A 22,198-nucleotide genomic window follows, 5' to 3' on the forward strand; every position below is an offset into this window, starting at 1 on the left:
ATTCAGTATTAACTATTTTCTAGTAAGGTCATCTCAGAACAAGGCAAAAGGCCGCTGTGTTCTGGATTCTTCAAATGGTAAGGAAAAAAAGTCTTATTTTCTATAGTTACATCAACTACCTAGCTTTCTCAGGAAAAAGTAAAGAATTATTCCTTAAATACACTCTGAAAGTAAAACTATTAAGATCTAAACCATTTCTTACTTGGATATAACTGTATCTCTTTTTTTCTACCTCTTTCCTTCAAGTCCAGGGTACAGAACATGGATGCTCAAAGACTATTAACTAAATTGAATAGGAAAATCAGGATCCCCTTTCAGAGCTCTTATTTAAATTTTCTGATAGAAGTAGTAAAAGAAATTACCAAATTTGCAACATTTTATATATAATTGCATCCCTTTCAAGGATCAGAAAAAACTTTAAAGTGGATGAAAATGTATCGAACTTGGTATATAGTTTGATGCTACTTAGTAAAATATTTAAAAAGTCACAGTAATGGAACTTCCTTGAGTGTTTAAAAGCCTACTACATTTAAAGTTGAAAATGAAGCATATCAAAAAACAATTTCAGTATTCTTTAAAATTCTTACCACAATCATTTCTGAAGGCTCTAATACAAGACAATCACATCCTCTTTTTCCTCCAAACTGCTTACCAAAACTATAAAAACAGAAAAATAATTTCTTTAGCAAAGGTTATAAATAAAATGCATCAATATAGAAAAAATGAACCAAAAAACCCCTACATGTTAACCAAGAAATTCTCATCCTATCAGGTACACTAATAAGATTTTTTAAAAAAACAAAACAAAAACTTCCTTTTACTTGCCGAGATATATATAAGTGGTCTCAATACACAGTTGGGTCATAATTATTTTAAAAATTCTGCCTTTAACTAGTCTCTAAAACTGATTATAAAAGATATCTGCCTAATCTCAAATTTTGAACATCTATTAATATGTGTTGAATTCAGGTAAAACCATATTTACTAAAGAGTGAAGCCACAATTATGGAATATTTTTAAAAAGTAAATTTTTGAGAGCGATATTAGATAACAGATAGAAAAAAAACTTTAAAAATACTTACACTTGAATATACTAAAAAATGTACTGAGATGCAGAAGTGGTTTATTTTTAAAAAACAGTGTTGGAGCCACTGGCTAGCTCTTTGGAAAAAATTGAAACTGCAGTAGTACTAAAAGAAAATTTGAGTATTTTTATGTTATTTGTCTGAGAGAAAGATTTCTAAGCAAATCAAAAGAGAAAGCACTCATAAAGGAAAAAATTGATGTTTTCATTTTAAAAGACAAACTGAATTTTTTAAAAGGTGGGATAGAAAAAAATACTAGAGACACAAAAGGTCAACATACTTAATATGCAGAGTATACATAAAAGAAATTATAAAAGCACTCTAAAATATTACAAAATGGAAGTACCACGGCTAATTATAAAATATATTATTATTACAAAAATAATTATAAAATTCCAATAACACAAGCAAAACTATAAAAAATAAACTTAATAAAGAAATATAGAAGTCATTTATAAAAAACAACTACACAATTTTATTGATGGACTGAAAATAGGGCTTAATAAAAGAAGTGATATAACATACACTTACAAAGAAACTCAATACTATAAAAATGTCAATTCTCCACAAAGTATAAGGTTACATACAAATACTAGTTTATAGCCAAATCCTAATCAAAATCCAAAGAAACTTACTTTTGAACATAGCAAAAAAGTCACTGCTGTTTTTTCTTAAGCAGTAGCCTGTATTATTTTTGTATTTTCCCCAAAATATTCCTACCTCATCTAATACATAAAACAATGAAAAGGAAATTTGCAAAAGTCTGCTTTCATTCAAGATGGAATAACAGGGACTGGATTTACTCGCCTATGTGAAAAAACTGGAAAATCAGACAAAACATATTAAACAACAGTTTCAAGACTTCAGAAAGCAGGCAGGACAGGGATGTGATTCCTTAGAGAGGGAATTAAAAAACTAAAATGACCCCTACAATATCCCAATTTTACTAAGTACAGGCAATCTCTAGGCCACAATGCAAGAAGGGAGAAACCTAACAGAGCCTGCCAATCTCACTGAATTGAAGAGACAGAGACAGTTTTGGGGTGCAGGTGATGGAGGAAAGATCTTTAACATTTATAGGGCAGGATAAAGGAAAGGAGGGAGCAGCAGAGAGAGAGAGGAAGAGAGACAGAAAGAACAAGAATGTGCACAAGAGGGCATGCATGAGTGCACATATGTGCTCTGGTGATCTTCAGAAAGGTTCCATTGAATCTTTGGGTGAATAATATGAAAATGTGAGAAAAATACAAATACTAGCCACAGTGGAAAGACCACATAATACATGGAGCATCAGGTGGAATCTTCAGAAATCCATTTCCTTTGTAATGTGATAAATTAGTCCTACATTAAGGAAGTGCTGGACTCATTCAAACAAATATTAAGACTCAAAATGGATTCCAATTAGCTAAAGTACATGTCAGAAGAAAGCCTAATACTACCTAAAGAAATACAACAAAATCTGGAACCCAGCAACATAAAAGTTGCAAAGTCCGACATCCAGTAAAGCAAAACAAAAAACAGGCATGCAAATAGGAATATATAATCCACAGCCAAAGAAAAACCAATCAATAAAAACAGAACCAGAGCTGTCAGCAGTGAGGGAATCAACAGACAAGAACACCGAAACAACTATTTCTAAGTATGCTCCAAATGTTTAAGAAACTAGAAATAAACATGAATACAACAGAGAAACAGAAGCTTAAAAAAAAAAAAGACCTAATGGAATGTTCTACCACATCACATATGTAGACACAATGTCTGGTTTTCCCATTTTTTAGTAGTGTTAAAAATCGCTGGGCTTCCCTGATGGCTCAATGCTTAAGAATACCTGTCAATGCAGGGGAACAGGAAAATCCCACATGCCGCGGAGCAACTAGGCCCGTGCGCTACAACTACTGAGCCTGCACTCTAGAACCCATAAGCCACATCTTTTGAGCCCATGCACCACAACTACTGAAGCCCGCACACCTAGAGTCCATGCTCCATAACAAGAGAAGCCACCACAATGAGAAGCCCGCGCGCCACAACTAGAGAAAGCCCGCGCACAGCAACGAAAACCCAACGCAGTCAAAAACAAATAAATAAATAAAAAATCGTGAGTGGTTTCAGACAGTGTCAACTTGATATGTCCATTATAAAGTTTCCTCTCAATTTTCCATCTATTAGTTTTAGCATCCATTTTTGATCAGTGCCTAGACCTAAAGTATTATTAGGGGCTACTGAAAAAGGCATTTTATAATTCTAATTATTCCTACTGAATTTTTTTTTAACATCTTTATTGGAGTATAATTGCTTTACAATGGTGTGTTAGTTTCTGCTGTACAACAAAGTGAATCAGCTATACATATACATACATCCCCATATCTCCTCCCTCTTGCGTCCCCCTCCCACCCTCCCTATCCCACCTCTCTTAAGTGGCCAAAGCACAGAGCTGCTCTCCCTATGCTACACAGCTGCTTCCCACTAGCTATCTATTATACATTTGGTAGTGTATATATGTCCATGCCACTCTCTCACTTCATCCCAGCTTACCCTTCCCCCTCCCCATGTCCTCAAGTCCATTCTCTACGTCTGTGTCTTTATTCCTGTCCTGCCTCTAGGTTCTTCAGAGCCATTGTTTTGTTTTGATTCCATATATATATGTGTTAGCATACAGTATAGAGGTTCCTTAAAAAACTAAAAATAGAACTACCATATGACCCAGCAATCCCACTACTGGGCATATACCTAGAGAAAACCATAATTCAAAAAGAGTCATGTACCACAATGTTCACTGCAGCACTATTTACAATAGCCCGGACATGGAAGCAACTTAAGTGTACATCGACAGATGAATGGATAAAGATGATGTGGCAGGGCTTCCCTGGTGGTGCAGTGGTTGCAAGTCCGCCTGCCGATGCAGGGGACGCAGGGTGCCCCGGTCCGGGAGGGTCCTGCGTGCTGTGGAGCGGCTGGGCCCGTGGGCTGTGGCCGCTGGGCCTGCGCGTCCGGAGCCTGTGCTCCGCAACGGGAGAGGCCGCGGCAGTGGGAAGCCCATGTGCCACCAAAAAAAAAGAAAAAAAAAAAAAAGATGGGGGGGCACATATATACAATGGAATATTACTCAGCCATAAAAAGAAATGAAATTGGGCTATTTGCAGTGAGATGGATGGACCTAGAGCCTGTCATACAGAGCGAAGTCAGAAAGAGAAAAACAAATACCGTATTCCTACTGAATTTATCAGCTAGAGTACTGATATAAAAAAACACTCCCTTGTGCACCACAACTAGAGCCTGCACGCCACAACTACTGAGCCCTCGCACCTCAACTAGAGAAACCCATGTGCTGCAACTAAGACCCGAAGCAGCCAAATATATATTTTTTAAAAAAAAGCAACACACTCCCTCATCAACTATTTGAGTTCCTGGTACAATAATTTACACAAGAAAGGCATGAGAAAAGCTGCAATGGAGATGACATGATTGTATATTAAGTAAATTCTATACATTCTGTTTTTAGGGAATTCCTTGGCAGTCCAGTGGTTAGGACTTGGTGCTTTCACTGCTGTGGCCTGGGTTGATCCCTGGTCAGGGAACTAAGATCCTGCAAGCAGCATGGCGTGGCCAAAATAAAACAAAATAAAGTATTAAAAGGAAAGAAATAAGTGAATTTACCAAGGTTGAAGGATACAAGTTTAACATCCAAAAGTCAACCCTTTTACTGTATGTTAGCAATGAAAAATCAGAAATGTCTTTTAATTTCATTAAAGGCAGAATAAAAACACAGAAAACTTGAGACAAATTTACCAAAACATGAACAAGACCTGTACAAAACTGTCAACTAAAACACTATAAAACATTGCCAAGAAAATTAAAGATGTCCCAAATAAAATAAGATATATCCTGTTTATGGATTGAAACATTCTACAAATTCAATATAATCAACAAGTTGCCTTAGAGAAACTGACACAATGATTCTATTTATGTAAAAATGTAAAAGACCTAAAATAGCTAAACCAATTCTGGAAAACAAGAACAAAGGTGGAATATTTTATATTTCAAGATATACTTTTATAAAGCTAGAATACTCAAGATAGTATGGCATCAGATTAACTCATAGGTCAATAAAACAGGAGAGAAAACAAAATCAAACCCATATATACAAGTTCAACTGATTTTTTTGACAAAAGTGCCATGGGAATTCTATGGGGGAAAAGATGTTATTTTCTATAAATGGTGATGAAACAACCAGATATTAATACAGAAAAAAAGATCTTAACAACATAAACAAAAATTAGAAATGGATCGGAGAATATAAATGAAACGGAAATTATAAAATTCTCATCACTACAGACTTTTTTGTACATGTCCTAAACAAGGGTTAGGAAGCTTCCTTCCACATATCTAATATTTTAAAAATTTTATCATGAACGGGTTTTGGGTTTTATCTGTTTTGGGTTTGTTTCTGTTTACTGAAAAAATCATGTAGTTTTTGTCTATTTTCTTTACTAATGGAGAATACTGCATTAATTGTTTTATGGATGTTAAAATTCCTTGCTCTCCTAGGATAAACCCAATTTGGTCACAATGTCTAATACTTTTAATACATTCCTGGATTTGATTTGGTGTTATTTTGTTAATGATTTCTGCATGTATATTCAGGAGAAATAACAATTTGCAGTTTTCTTATGATACTACATCATCAGGACAATACTATACTCATAAAAGAGATTGAAAATGTTCCTTCTTCCCCTATTTCTTCATTAAATATTTGAGAACACAAGCAGTAAAGCCATCTGGGCCTAGGCGTTTCTTTGTGGGAATATGTATAATTATTAATTTACTTACTTTGTATAAGTATATTCAAAGTTTCTAATTCTTTTTGAGTGCATTTACAGTAATCTTTTTAAGATTTGCCCAATTTGTTGGTATACGCTGGCTCATAAAATCCCCTAACAATACTTTTAATTTCTGTAGGATGGTAATATCCCCTTTCAATGCCTGATTTTAAAAATCTGTGTCTTCTTTTTTAAAAGATCAGTCTAACTCAAGGTTTAACAATTTTGTTGATCTTTTCAAAGAACTAGCTTTTCATTTCATTGATTTCTCTACTGTTTTTCTGTTTTTTATTTCACTGATCTCCACTCAAACTTTACTTCTGTTCATTGAGTTTACTTTGTTATTCTTATTGTTAAGCTGTAAATTTATGATTGAATTGAGACTATACATTTCTCATAAAAGTGCTATAAATTTCCCTCTAAGGTCCTTCAGTTGAATTCCATCAATTACGATGCATGTTCATCTTCATTCATTTCAAAATATTTTCTAATTTCTGTTGTCAACTCTTCCCTGACCTGTGGGTCAGTTACAAAGGCACTGTTTCAATTTCCACATTCTGCTGATATTTATAATTCAACTCCAACATACTCAGAGGACAAACTCTGTATGATTTCAATCCTTTTTAATTTACTGAGACTTGTTTTATGGCCTAGAATATGCTCTATATTGGAGAATGATCTCTTAAGTCTAAAAAAAATTACGTATTAGATCAAAGTAGTTAATAATATTTAAGTTTTATCTTTATTAATTTTTCAGTCTAGCAATTCTATCACTTACTGAGAGTAGAGTTTTCAAAACTCAGCCATAACTGTTGATATGATTATGTGATTTTTCTTTAGTCCGTTGATGTGATGGATTAATTGATTTTTGATTGTTGAACCAGCCTTGTACACCTGAGTTAAATCCCACTTGGTTACAGTGTGCAATTCTTTTTATTCATTTCTACCATATCTCAATCTGGTTCTTATGTTTGCTCTGTCTCTTCCAACTGTGCCTTTTGCCCTTCAGAAGTCCTTGTAATTTTTTCTTGCTAGTCAGACATGATGTACTGGATAAAAAGAATTGCTGTAATTAGGCCTTTAGTCATATGCCAGTAAGGTGTGAGGGAAGGGGAAGCATTTTACAGTTCTATGATTAGGTCTCATACCTTTAGTGAGCCTTTGCCTGTGGATTGTGAACTTCACACATTTCTCAGTTTTTTTCCTTCTTTTAGGTGGGACAGGATTGCTAGAGTGGGCTAGCGCTGAGTTACTTCCCTTTCTCCATACAAAAAGCTAGAGCCAACATGAGTTGGGTATTCCTTTTCTGCAGGTCTGTTAGGCTCTGGTGGAATAGTTTCTCCTAACAGCAGACATTCTGAAGAAGAATGCTCTGGCATATTTCAAAATGGTTCCTTTTTCCTTCCCCCTGCCAGGAGCACATGGGCTTTTTCTCTGTTATTCAGCATGAGAACCTGGCAGAGATCCGTGAGGTAAAACTCAAAGTGTGGAGATCCCTTCAATGACTGTGTCTCCCTGGATTTTTTAACTCTCAGAGTAGTCCATACTGAGCTTCCAGCAGTTCATCAATTACAGTTCAATTGGGGCTTCCCTGGTGGCGCAGTGGTTGAGAGTCCGCCTGCCGATGCAGGGGACACGGGTTCGTGCCCCGGTCTGGGAAGATCCCACGTGCCGCGGAGCGGCTGGGCCCGTAAGCCATGGTCGCTGAGCCTGCGCGTCTGGAGCCTGTGCTCCGCAACGGGAGAGGTCACAATGGTGAGAGGCCCGCGTACCATGAAAACAAAAAACAAAAAACAATTACAGTTCAATTTTCCCTACCCTGGCACTAGCTCCCTCAGAGATTGCTGCTTTAAATTTTGATTTTCTGTATTTGTCTGTCATTCTAATTTGGGGACAGCAGATTGCCCTTGTTACCTCACTTCCCTTATGGATCTAAGAAAGGTTACTGATTTTTCAGTTCAACTTTTTACTTGTTATTAGGACAGAGTGGCAGTTTCCAAGATTCTTACATGGCCTAGTGGAAACTGGAAGTCCAGGAATATTTTGAATCTACAGATTAATTTGGGGAGACTTGCACTTAATAATATTTCATCTTCCAGTGTATGAACATGGATTGTTTCTACATATATTTATATCTTCTTTAATTTCACTTAGTAATATTTTACATTTTTCATTTTACAGTAAGTCCTCTACATACAAACCTTCAAGTTGTGAAATTTCAAAGATGGGAACATGGGTTTGCATGTCCAATCACATAAGTTAGTTTACATGCCTGGCATACACTGTCATGTGCGTGCATCCTCTACAAGTGGTTGTGCTTTTGTGTACTTTACTGTATAGTACTGTATAAAGTACAGTAGTATAGTATCTTTATTTCAAGCCCAGGATGTCTGGAAGTAGGCATAAAAGCAGCGGTGATGTAGCTGGTACTGTACTGTTGTACTTTTCAAGGTACTGTACTGTAAAATTAAAAATGTTTTCTTTATTTTTTGTGTATTATTTGTGTGAAAAGGATTACAAACCTACTGCAGTACAGTACTATATAGCTGACTGTGTTAGTTGGGTACCTAGACTAACTTTGGTGGACTTATACAAACAAGCTCTCAGAATGGAACTCGTTCGTATGTAGGGGACTTACTGTATAAGTTTTACACTTTATAAAATTAATTAAATTTTAATTAATTGTTAAATTAATATTTTTTCTTTTTGATGCTATTCTGAATGGCACTGTTTCCTTAATTTCATTTTTATTTTATTCATTGCTAGTATAAAGAAATACAATTGGTTTTTATACATTGATCTTATATCCTGTGACCCTGATATACTCTAAGTTCTAGTAGTTAAGTTTGTAGGTCCTTAAAGCTTTCTACATACAGAAACTGGTAAAGGCAGTTTTATTTCTTCCTTCCCATTCCATAAGTAACACCCAATCATGATAAAACTCTCAATAAACCAGGAATGGAGGGGAACTTCCTCAACTTGATAATGACTATCAACAAAGCACCAACAGCTAGTATCCCACTTAATGGTGAGAAACTCAATGCTTTACCAAGAACAGGAACTTAGTAATGATGTTCCCTCTCAACCACCACTTTCAAGATGGTATTGGAAGTCCTAGCTAATATAATAAGATAAGGAAATAAAGGGTATACAGATGGGAAGGAAGACATAAAACTGTCCTTGTTCTCAGATGACATGATCATCTATGGAGAAAACCTGAAAAAACTGACAAAGAAAACTCCTAAAACTAATAAGTCATTATAGCAAGGTTGCAGGATACAAGGTTAATATACAAAAGTTAACTGCTTTCCTATATACCAGCAAGAACACGTAAAATTTGAAATAAAAAACACAATGCCATCTGCATTAGTATCCCCCCAAAATGAAATAGTTGACCCTTGAACAACGCAGGGGTTAGGGGTGCCAAACCTTCCTCCGTCCAAAATCTGAGTATAATTTTACAGTCAGCCCTCCATACCAGCAGTTCCAAATCTGCTAATGCAATCAACCTCGAATCCTGTAGTACTGCAGAATTTAGTGAAAAGTATCTACGTGTAAGTGGACCTGCGTAGTTCAAACCAGTGTTCTCCAAGGGTCAACTGTACTATGGTAAAAATCTAACAAAATCTACATAAAATCTGTATGATGAAAATTACAAAACTCTGAAAAAAAAATCAAAGAACTAAATAAATGAAGAGATAGTCCATGTTCATGGACAGGAAGACTCAATGTTGTGAAGATGTCAGTACTTCCCACTTGATTTATAGACCTAACACAATCCCAGTCAGAATTCCAGAAAGTTATTTTGTGGATAAATAGTCAACACAACATTGAAAGAGAAGAACAAAATAAAGGGCTGATGTTACCAGACTTCTAGATTTACCACAAAGCTATAGCAATCAAGACAGTGTGGTAATGGTGAAAAAATACATAAATGGAACAGAATAGAGAGTCCAGGAATAGACCTCAATAAATATAGTCAACTGATCTTCGACAAAGGAGCAAAGGCAGCACATTGGAGCAAAGTTAATCTTTTTAACAAATGATGCTGAAACAACTGTATACCCACATGTAAAAAAATAATTTAGACACACACTTCACAAAAATTAACTCAAAATGGACCACAGACCTAAATGGAAAAATGCAAAAGTATAAAATTCTAGAAGATAACACAGGAGAAAACCTAGATGACTCTGGCTATAGCAATGACTTTTGCAACTACAATACTAAAGGCATGATGCATAAAGTACTAATAGAGAAGCTGAACTTCATTAAAATTAAAAACTTCTGCTCTACAAAACACATAGTTAAAAGAGTAAGACAAGCTACAGACTGGGAGAAAATATTTGAAAAGGTAATTCTGATACAATAAGTCCCCCTACATATGGACCGTCAAGTGTGAACTTTCAAAGATGCGAACGTGTGTTTGCATGTCCAGTCACGTGTTAGTTCACCTGTCTGGCATACACTGTCGCGTGTGTGCATCCTCTACAAGTGGTTGTGCTTTTCTGTACTTTACTGTGCAGTACGTATAGAGTACAGTAGTACAGTATCTTTATTTCAAGCCCAGGATGTCCAGAAGCAAGTGTAAAAGCAGCAGTGATGTAGCTGGTACTGCTAAGAAGCACCAGCTGTTGTACTGTACTGCTGTACTTTTCAAGGTAATGTACTGTAAGATTAAAAATGTTTTATTTTTTGTGTTTCATTTTTATGTATTATTTGTGTGAAAAGTATTATAACCCTATTACAGTACAGTACTATATAGCTGATTATGTTAGGTTCGTACCTAGGCTAACTTTGTTGGACTTAAGAACAAATTGGACTTACGAATGCACTCTTGGACCAGAACTCATTCATATGTAGAGGACTTACTATAAAGGACTGTTATCTAAAACATACAAATAACTCTTAAAACAACAATAAGAAAACAAACAACATAATTTAAAAATGGGCCAAAGACCTTAACAGACACTCCACCAAAGAAGATATACAGATGACAAGTAAGCACATGAAATAATGTTCCTTATCATATGTCATTAGGGAAGTGCAAATTAAAGCAACAAGATACCACTATGCCTTATGAGAATGGCCAAAATCCAGAACACTGACAACACCAAATGCTGCCTAGGATGTGGATCAACAAGAACTCTCATTCACTGCTGCTAACAATGCAAAATGGTACAGCCACTCTGGAAGACAGCTTGGCAATTTCTTACACAACTAAAAATATGCTTACCACATGACAGTAAGTATGTTCCCTGGGTATTTACCAAAGGAGTTGAAAATTTATGTCCACAGAAACACTTGCACCTGTATGTTTCAGCAACTTTATTCATAACTGCAAAAACTTGGAAGCAACCAAGATATCCTTCAGCATGTGAATGGATAAATAAACTATGGTACATTCAGATGACAGACTATTATTCAGTGCTGAAAGAAATGAGCTGTTAAGCTATGAAAAGACATGGAGGAAACTTATATGTATATTTTTAAGTGAAAGAACCGAATCTGAAAACACTACATACGGGTATGATTTCAACTATATGACACTGTGGAAAATGCAAAACTATGAATACAATAAAAGGCAGTGGTTGCCAGGGGTTGGCGGACAGGAGGAATTAACAGGTAGAACTCAGAGGAATTTTAGGGCTGGGAAACTACTCTGTACGATACTATTGGGTTGGTCAAAAAGTGCCTTCGGCTTTTAAGTAAAAATAAAAGACACATTTTTCATTCTTGCCAAAAACTTTATTGAACAATGTATTCACTGTTTTGTTCCACTACCTTCTGACATTTTTCAGGCAACTTCATAATTCCATCTTCCCAAAACTTTTTATCTTTTTGAGCAAAGAACTGTTCCAGGTGCCTTTTACAATCTTACAGAAAATGGAAATTTTTTCCATTAAGAGAATTTTGTAAAGACCGAAATAAATGGAAATCAGAAGGTGTCATGTCTGGTGAATGCGGCAGATGAATGAGAACTTCCCCGCCAACCTGTAACAGTTCTTGCCTGGTCATAAAAAAAAACATGCGGTCTTGTGGTATCCTGATGGAAGATTATGTGCTTTCTGTTGACTAATTCTGGACACTTTTCATCAAGTACTGCTTTCAATTGGTCTAACTGGGAGCAGTACTAGTTGGAATTAATCGTTTGGTTTTCCGGAAGGAGCTCGTAATAGAGGACTCCTTTCCAATCCCACCATACATACAACATCACTTTCTTTGGAAGACCGGCCTTTGGTGTGGTTGGTGGAGGTTCATTTCGGTTGCCTCCCGATCTCTTCTGTTCCACGCTATTGTACAGTATCCGCTTTTCATCTCCCATTACAATTTGTTTTAAAAATGGAACGTTTTCATTACGTTTAATTAGAGAATCACATGCAGAAATATGGTCAAGAAGGTTTTTTTTGCTTAACTTATGTGGAACCCAAACATCAAAGCGATTAACATAACTAAGCTGGTGCAAATGATTTTCAACACTTGATTTGGATATCTTGAATATGTCGGCTATCTCCTGCGAGGTATAATGTTGACTGTTCTCAATTAATGTCTCGATTTGATCACTATCAACTTCAACTGGTCTACCTGACCGTGGAGCATCATCCAGCAAGGAATCTCCAGCATCAAACTTTACAAACCACTTTTGAAATGTTCGATCAGTCACAGCACCTCCTCCAAACACTGCACAAATCTTTTTGTGTGTTTCAGTTGTGTTTTTACCTTTCTTGAAATAATAAAGCATAATATGACAAAAAATGTTGCTTTTTTCTTCCATCTTCAATATTAAAATGGCTGCACAAGAATTCACCAATTTTGATAAGTTTTTAAAAAATGCACGCTGATATGACAGCTGTCACATACAATCTAACAAAATTGCTTCGAATGAAGTTTAAGACAACTAAGTGCTACTAGAGCCATCTTATGAGAAAAAAATGAATTAAACTTTTGGCCAACCCAATATAATGGTGGAAATATATTTGTCCAAACACACAGAATGTACAATACCAAGAGTGAACCCTATCATAAACTATGTACTTTGGGTGATAATGATGTGGCAATGCAGGTTCATCAACCATAACAAATGTACCACTTCGGTGAGAGAAGTTCATAATGGTGTAGGCTATGCATGAGTAGGGGCAGAGAGTATATGAAAAATCTCCATACCTTCTGTTCCACGCTGTAAACCTAAAATTGCTGTAAAAAACACAGCCTATTTTGAAATAAACAATAAATCATTTCTTATGAAAAACACATCAGGATTTATAAATCAACAAGCAGATCCTTATCTCTATATGGAAAAACAAACAAACAATCAAAACCATTCTAAAAATGATCAAAGTTGTGAGACCTACAATACTGATTTGACAACTTACAACAAGCCACAATAATTAAGACAGCAGATTGGTACCAAGATAGAAAAATAGTTAAATGGAACAGAGTAAATATTAGTTAAAATATTAGAATAAACAAACATATATACGGTCTACTGATTTTCAACAAAGGTACCGAGGCAATTCAATGCCTTTTAATAAAATGGCACTGGGTCAACTGGCTATCCTTAAGCAAAAACAAAAAGAAACAGAAACAAAAACAAAAACAAAAACAAAAGTGAAGTTATAATAGACACAGGCCAAAATATAACAGCTGAAACTGAAAACCTTCTAGAAAAGAATCATAAGAGAAAATAATTGTGAGATTAGGTTAAACAAAGATTTCTTAGATATGACACCAAAACCTCAATCCTCTGAAGAAAAAAACAATTAATTGAATTTCATCAAAATGCAAAATATTTGTGCTTCAAAAGATACTATGAAGAAAAGGAAAAGACAAGCCACAGAAAAAAGAAAATACACACAAATCATATATGTGATAAAGAACTTGTATCCAAAACATCTAAGTTCTTAAAACTTGATAAGACAAAAAAAACACACAATTAAAAATCATACATCTCATAAAAAACTTGTATCCAAAGCATATAAATTCCTACAACTTGATAAGACAGACAATATAAATGAAAAATGGAGAAACACTTTGAACAGACATTTCAACAGAGGTATAGGAATGCTTAATAAGCACATGAAAATATCCTCAACAATACTAGCCACTACTGAAACGCAAGTTTAAATCACTGAGATACTGTTAAACACATACTAGAATTGTAATAATCAAAAGACTGTCAATATCAAGTGATGGAGAGGATGCAGAAAAACTAGATCCATGATATGTTCCTGGTCAGTATGTAAAATAATAGTCATCTTTTAAACAATTTGCCCCTTTCCTCAAAACTTAAATATATATTTGTACGACACAGAAGTTATACCCCCGGATATCTACAAAAGAAACAAAAATACACAGCCCATGTAAAGCCTTGTATGTGAATCTTTATAGCAGCATTATCCATAAAAGCCCCTAAAATAAAACAATAAAAACTTTCAAATTTTTCATCTCATGAATGGCTAAACAAAATGTGAAACTTTATAGAATAAAATACAATTTAACAAGTTAAAAAAAGGAAAAGCTACAGCTGTTATGGGCTAAAACAGGGATGAACCTCAAAAACATTATGCTAAGTGAAAAAAGTCAAAACAAAATACCACTTTTAAATATTTGCAGGAGGTAGATATTGAGACAGAAAGTGTATCAGATTAACTGCAAAAGAGCATGAGGAACTTTTTCAAGTAATGGAAGTCTTCTAAAACTGTGGTGCACCAATGTATACATTAATTATAAAGTATTAAACTGTAAACTTATGATGGGTGAATTTTTTTTGTTTGTTTTTTTTTTTTGCAATACGCAGGCATCTCACTGCTGTGGTCTCTCCCGTTGCGGAGCACAGGCTCCGCACGTGCAGGCTCAGTGGCCATGGCTCATGGGCCCAGCCGCTCCGCGACATGTGGGATCCTCCCGGACCGGGGCACTGCATCGGCAGGCGGACTCTCAACCACTGCGCCACCAGGGAAGCCCACGATGGGTGAATTTTATGCTATGTAAATTACACACCAGTAAAGCTATTTTAAGAAAACTGTCTGGGACTGCCCTCGTGATGCAGCGGTTAAGAATCCGCCTGCCAATGCAGGGGAGGCGGACGGGTTCGATCCCTGGTCCGGGAAGATCCCACGTGCCGTGGAGGAACTAAGCCCGCGCACCACAACTACTGAGCCTGTGCTCTAGAGCCCGTGAGCCACAACTACTGAGCCTGCATGCTGCAACTACTGAAGCCCACGCACCTAGAGCCCATGCTCTGCAACAAGAGAAGCCACCGCAATGAGAAGCCCGTGCACCACAACGAAGAGTAGCCCCCACTTGATGCAAGTAGAGAAAGCCCACACTCAGCAACAAAGACCCAACACAACCAAAAATAAATATATAAATAAAACTCTTATTAAAAAAAAAAGAAATCTATGAATATACAAAAGAGAATATTTACAAACTTGGAGTAGGCAAAGATTAGTTAAAACACATAAGTACTTCAAATAAAAGGAAAAAATCATCCTTTGGACGTTACCACACTTAAAGAAGTTACCACTGAAAAATAAAAAGGCAAGACACAATCTGGGAAAAATATCTGCAATACACATAACTCACAAAGAGCTTTTATGTATGATATATAAATAACTAATATAACTCAAAAATAAAAAGACCACCTCAAAGGAATTGAGTCAACTTTCCACAAAAGATACATGAATGGTCAATAACTACATGCAAAAATGCTAAATATGATTAGTTATCATGGAAATGAAAATTTATACCAAAATGAGATCTCATTACATACACACCAGAATAGCTAAAATTAAAAGACTGACCATCATTTCAAGTGTTGAAGAGGATGCTGAGCAAATGGAATTCTCAAAAACTGGTAGTGGGAATGTAAATGATAACACCACTCAACAAAACATTTTGGCTGTTTTTTAAAAAGTTAAACATATCTACGATACAACTCAGCCACTGTACTCCTAGGTATTTACTTAAGGGAAAAAAAAGCACCTTTTCGTACAAAGATTTGTACATAAATATTCACAGATGCTTTATTTGTAACAGCCAAAAAATGGAAACAAACTTCATGTCTTTCGATAGATGAATGGATAAATACCTTGTGGTATATCCACACAATGGAATATACTGAGCAAATTTACAAAATGAGCTACTGATATACACAGCAACATGAAGGAATCCCCAAAACATTATGCTAAGTGAAAAATCTTAGCTATAAAAAACTATACAACATATTATTCCAATTATATAAAATAGTAGGAATTATATAAAATAGTAGACTGATCTATATGCCAGAAAGCAGAGCAGTGGTTGCCTAATGATGAGGGTGCAGGAAAGTAGAGATTACAAACAGGCAACTAGATAAAGGACATCTACGAAATATTTAGAGTTATGATTATACTTGGTGAAAAACTCAATGTTTCCACCTTTCCATCACCAACTCCCCTTTTGAACTGAGAACAAGTAAAAGATGTCTACTTTTACTATGTCTCTTCAACATTGTACTGTAGTTTCTTCCCAGTGCAACAAGGCAGGAAAACAGTGTAGGAGAGGGGGCAGGCATTCACATTAGGAAAAGAAAGAAGCAAAACTGTCTATTCACAGATGACAAAATCACTTATTTAGAAAATCCTAAAAACCTATAAAACAGCTACTGGAACTCATATATGAATTTAGTAAGGATACAAAATATAAGATCAACATATGCAACACCTGAACACTGAATACTACAAAACATTGCCGTGAGAAATTTAAGAAGACCTAAGTTAATAAGAGTGATGCACCTTGTTCATGGTTCAAGAGTTGACTGTTAAAATGTCAACATTCCCCAAAATGGTCTAAAGATTCAATGCATTCCCCAACAAAATCCCAGGCTTTTTTTTTTAATTAACAAACTGATTCCAAAATTCATATGGAATTATAAAAAACCTACAGTAACCAAAAGAACTTGGCGAAGTTGGAGGACCCATACTACCTTATTCTGTCATTTATGATAAAGCTACAGTTGTCAGGACAATGTGGTACTGGCACCAGGTAGAAAAATAAATCAATTAAATTTAAACAAATATAAAATAAAAAGTTGAGATCACCGGTTTGCAGGGCAGAAATAGAGACACAGATGTAGAGAACAAACGTATGGACACCAATGGGGGAAACTGGCGTGGGGGTGGTGCTGGTGGTGGGATGAACTGGGAGATTGGGATTGACATATATACACTAATATGTATAAAATGGGTAACTAATAAGAACCTGCTGTATAAAAAAGGAAATAAAATTCAAAAAAAAAAGTTCACACCCAAAAAAAATTTTTAACAATTATACAAAGGTAATTCAGAGAAAGGATAGCCTTGTCAACAAATACTGCTGGACTAATTGATTATGCATAGGTAAAAAACTGAAATTAGATCCATATATCACACCATGTAAAAAAACTAGCTCTAAGTAGATCACAGACCTAAACAGATTATAGTAAAATCTAAAACTATAAAACTTGCAGAAGAAATTATAGAAGATAATTCTTAGTGACCTTGGGTTAATAAAAGATTTCTTACATACAACAAAAGCACAGTTCATTAAAGAAAAAAAAACTTGATAAACTGCACTTCATCAATATTAAGTTCTTCAGCACTTTGAAAAACAATTAACAGATGAAAAACACAATCCACAGATTGGCAGAAAATATTTGCAAGTTACACATCTGTTAAAGGACTTGTAGGGCTTCCCTGGTGGCGCAGTGGTTGAGAGTCTGCCTGCTGATGCAGGGGACGCAGGTTCATGCCCCGGTCCGGGAAGATCCCACATGCCGCGGAGCGGCTGGGCCCGTGAGCCATGGCCACTGAGCCTGCGCTCCGCAACAGGAGAGGCCACAACAGTGAGAGGCTAGCGTACCGCAAAAAAAAAACCCACTACTACTACTACTACTACTGCTACTACTGCTACCACCTCCACCATCACCATGGATCCTCCCCTGATCTACCACAAAAAAAAAAAAAAAAAAGGACTTGTATACGGCATATATAAAGAACTTCTGAAACTCAAAAATAAGAAATTAAACAACTCTGCCAACGCCCCCACCCCCCACACACATAAGCCACCCTTCCCCAAATGGGCAAGATTCAAAAGGACACTTCACAAAAGATGTATGATTGACAAATAAGCCCATGAAAAGATGCCCACCATCATTAGTCTTTAGGAAAATGCAAATTTAAATCACAATCAGATATCACCACATACAAATTACGATATGTTAACTTAAAAATACTGACCTTACCAAGTGTTAGTAAGGATATGACGCGGAATAGCTGGAACTCTCATGTGCTGCTGGATGTTTAACTATAGACTATAATAACATCACTAGCTATTCCTAGGTATATACTCAAAATAAATCAAAGTATGTGTCTACATGAAGACTTCTAACCCAGCTATTCCATTGCTAAAAATTTACTCAAGAGAAATGGAAGCATATGTCCATATAAAGACTTGGACACAAATGTTCATAGCAACACTAGTTAAAAATAGGATAAAACCTAAATGTCCACCAGTAGTTGAATGCTAAACAAATAGTGATATATCCAAAAAAAAGGATACTGCAATAAAAGTTAAATATTGATATGCATAACATGGATAAACCTCAACATGATTTTATTGAGTGTAAGAAACCAGAGAAGAGTACATATTATATGCTTCACCTTATATAAAATTCTAAAAAATGTAAACTGATTTATAGTGACACCCTCCCCCCCAAAAATATCAGTGATTCAGTGATCTCTAGGGATGAAGGGACAGAGCAAGGAAGGATGAGCAAGGTTTACGAAGAGGCCTGAGGAAATTATGATGGGGTTGGACATGTTCACTATCTTTATTGGTAGTTTTATGGGTGTATACATATGTCAAACTTATCAAATTATAACTTTAAATATGTGCAGTTTAGTTTATGTCAATTATAACTTAATAAAGTTGTTAAATAGGACTGACTTAAGAAACTGAAAATGCAAATCAAATGAGATAAAAATGCATGCAATACCTGTCAGCTTGCATCATGAATGTATTCCAGATTTCTACAATAATAAAGACTAATAACTCAACCTTAAAACAGGCACGCACGCACGCGCGCGCACACACACACACACACACACACACACAAACTTACAGAGATACTTCACAAAAGAATATAGGGGAAGCAATGACCCATAAGCACAAGGAAAAGTGCTCAATATCATTATTCAGCAGGAAAATGAAAATTAAAACTAATTCACAGTGACTAGAATAGCTAAACTAAGACTGGGGACACCACATGTTGATGACTACGTAAAAACAGGAACAAAACTCTTATCCATTGCTGGTAGGAGTCTAAAATGGTACAACCACTGTGAAACACAGTTCAGCAGTTTCTCACTAATAGTTTCTCTATTAAACTTCAAGACACATTATAAAGCTATGATAATTACAACAATGTGGTATTCAAGCAGGATAAACAAAACATAATGGAATAGGAGCCCAGAAATAGGCACACAAACATGTGGATATTTGATTTTTGAAAAAGGTGGCACTGAATGAGGGTGGGAGAAGAACATACAGGAATCCACATGGAAAATCATGCAACACTATGCCATACTCAAAAACCAATTCTAAGTAGACTACAGGTCTAAATGTGAAAGAAAAGCGAGAAAAATTCTAGAAAGTAAAAAAGGAAAATACCTTCATGATCTCAGCTACAGAAATATCTTTTAAGCAAAGAAGACAAAAAGGAAAAGACTGAATTGCTCTATTTAGAGTTAAGAACTTGTGCTCATCCAAAGACATTACTAAAAGAATAAATAATACAAGGCACAGAGTAGGGAAAAGATATGTGTAATATAAATAACCAAGCAAGAATTTTTATTCAGAATACACAAAGAATTTCCACATCTCAATAACAAAAACACAATGCATTAGAAAAATGAGGAACAGACTTGAAGAAGCACTTTACAAAAGAGGTTATTTAAATGAGAATGTACTCACTCATCAACAAGCAGTAATATGCAAAGCAAAACTAAGAGATACACACATACGCACACACACAACACACTCAACAGAATAACTGAAATTAAGCAGTCAAAAAAATTAAAAATGACAATACTAAGTGTTGTTAAGGATGTGGAACAATAGGAATTCTCATGCACTGCTCCTGGGTGTGTAAATTGGTACATCCACTTTGGAATACAACCTGCAATGAACAATTAAAGCTGAAAACAGGCACATCCTATAAGCCAACAATTTTCTGATAGGTATACCTACAGGTATGTAACATGTGCATCTAATGTACAAGAATGTTCACAGCTGCTTTACTTTTAATAGCCCTCAACTATGGAAACAATGAAATATTCTATGAGAATGAACTAACTACATGCATAACACAGATGAATCTCATAACATTAGGCCAAAGAAGGCATATAAAAAGAATGGAAGAGTATATTCCTGTTAAATTCAAAAGTAACCAAAACTAAACTACAGTACATATCCTCAAGCTAAAATTCTACAGCTATTCAAGATTGATTAAAATTTAGGAAAATGATGATCTTTGGGGGGAAAGCAAGAGAGTTGATTTGAGAAACGACAAGCAAGGATCCTTCCAGGGTGCTGACAAATTTCAGTTTCTTGATCTGAGGGTAGTGATTAGGCAAATGTTCAATTTATACTAATTTATTAACACGTACATTTAGGTTATCTGCACTTTTCCCCATTTATTTCACTATAAAGGAGTTAAAACTACTGAATAAACTTCCTACTTGGGTCAGAAATAGGAAAAATAAGAATATGCATTTGTTTTTGTTCACATATATTTAAAAAATCTAGAAAGATATGTAAGACATTAATAAAAGTGGTTAGCTTTCTACATGGGTGGGTTGAATGGCGTGGATAATAATAAAAGTGGGAAAAATACTTCTTAAAGTACAACTTGTTATACTGTTTTGACTTTCGAACAGTACAAATTCATTACTTTGTCAAACAAATATTATTCTAAAAATTACGTCTTTAGAAAAAGGACAATGCTATTTACAGTGCTGGTGAAAGGTGATTAACCCTTCCCAACCTCAATGACTAGAAGAGTGCCTGACACATGCAGGTACTCAATAAATATTTTCTAAATGAATTATCTCTCAGTGCTTGAGATATTCTGACTGAAGTACTTGTTCCCTCCTTCTTTGCCAACCTAATCCTGCTTATTTGTAGAATCCATTCCCACAGCCGCCTCCCCAATAAAGTTTTCTTCTCGTGTCACACAAGGACCCTTTTTAAACAAAGCAGTCAAAAAAAATAAAAAAATAAACAAAGCAGTCATCCCATTCCACCAAGTTAAGTCAGTCTTTTTTTCTTAATGCCAGTGTCTTACATGGAGATGACCATCAATGCTTATTTGCTGCATAAATGAATGTTTCAATGAATACACGCATTAAATTTTATTTAAAAATCACAGTATGGGACTTCCCTGGTGGCGCAGTGGTTAAGAAGCTGCCTGCCAATGCAGGGGACATGGGTTCGAGCCCTGGTCCGGGAAGATCCCACGTAACGCGGAGCAAATAAGCCCATGCGCCACAACTACTGAGCCTGCGCTCTAGGGCCCGTGAGCCACAACTACTGAGCCTGCATGCCACAACTACTGAAGCCCAGGCGCCTAGAGCCCATGCTCCACAACAAAAGAAGCCATCGCAATGAGAAGCCCACGCACCACAACTAGAGAAATCCCGCACACAGCAACGAAGATCCAATGCAGCCAAAAATTTAAAAAATAAATTTATTTTAAAAATAAATAAATAAAAATCACAGTAATGAAGTCTTGTTTTCTTGAGCTACACTGAAAATTTACGGTGACAAACAGAAAATTGACTCAATTCTAGAAAAAACTAAATCCATTTCAAAAGAAAAACAATGATATTTCAGATTTGATTTATTCCTTTTCTCCTTTGTTTACTGTAAACTGTAAAATATATTTTATTGGTTTAAATTACATATAAAACTTCATTACAAGATAAGGGGCTGCACTTTAGATGCTTCATTAAAATATATGCAAACTAGAGTTTAGGTGATAAATGCTATAAAAATTCAAGGACCTGCCCCCTCAGTCAAATTTCTGGGAGTTCCGTAATTTGGGGCATTACAACATATCACCTACAAGGTGAAATACAAGTTGCTGCACCGCATACCATCTAGCACAAAAGAAGAGACACAATGTTTGGTTAGTTTTCTCAGATTCTGGAGGTAACACATGAAGTGTGCTACTTTGACCCATCTTCAGAGTTGCCCATAAGGCTGCCGCCAAGTTCA

The 22,198-nt window shown here is 35.7% G+C and overlaps 1 protein-coding gene across 1 annotated transcript in view; it reads right to left on the minus strand.

The window, feature by feature from the left end:
- RAPGEF6 (Rap guanine nucleotide exchange factor 6) overlaps positions 1 to 22,198 on the minus strand; it is a 177,026-nt gene that overhangs the window by 116,933 nt on the left and 37,895 nt on the right. The window contains exon 5 of the mRNA XM_024741655.1: positions 588 to 657. Coding sequence (XP_024597423.1) covers positions 588 to 657 — 70 coding nt within the window. The remainder of the gene's footprint in view (positions 1 to 587; positions 658 to 22,198) is intronic.

Source organism: Neophocaena asiaeorientalis, unplaced genomic scaffold (assembly GCF_003031525.2).
Source record: "Neophocaena asiaeorientalis asiaeorientalis breed wild unplaced genomic scaffold, Neophocaena_asiaeorientalis_V1.1 scaffold773, whole genome shotgun sequence".
Classification (NCBI taxonomy): domain Eukaryota; kingdom Metazoa; phylum Chordata; class Mammalia; order Artiodactyla; family Phocoenidae; genus Neophocaena; species Neophocaena asiaeorientalis.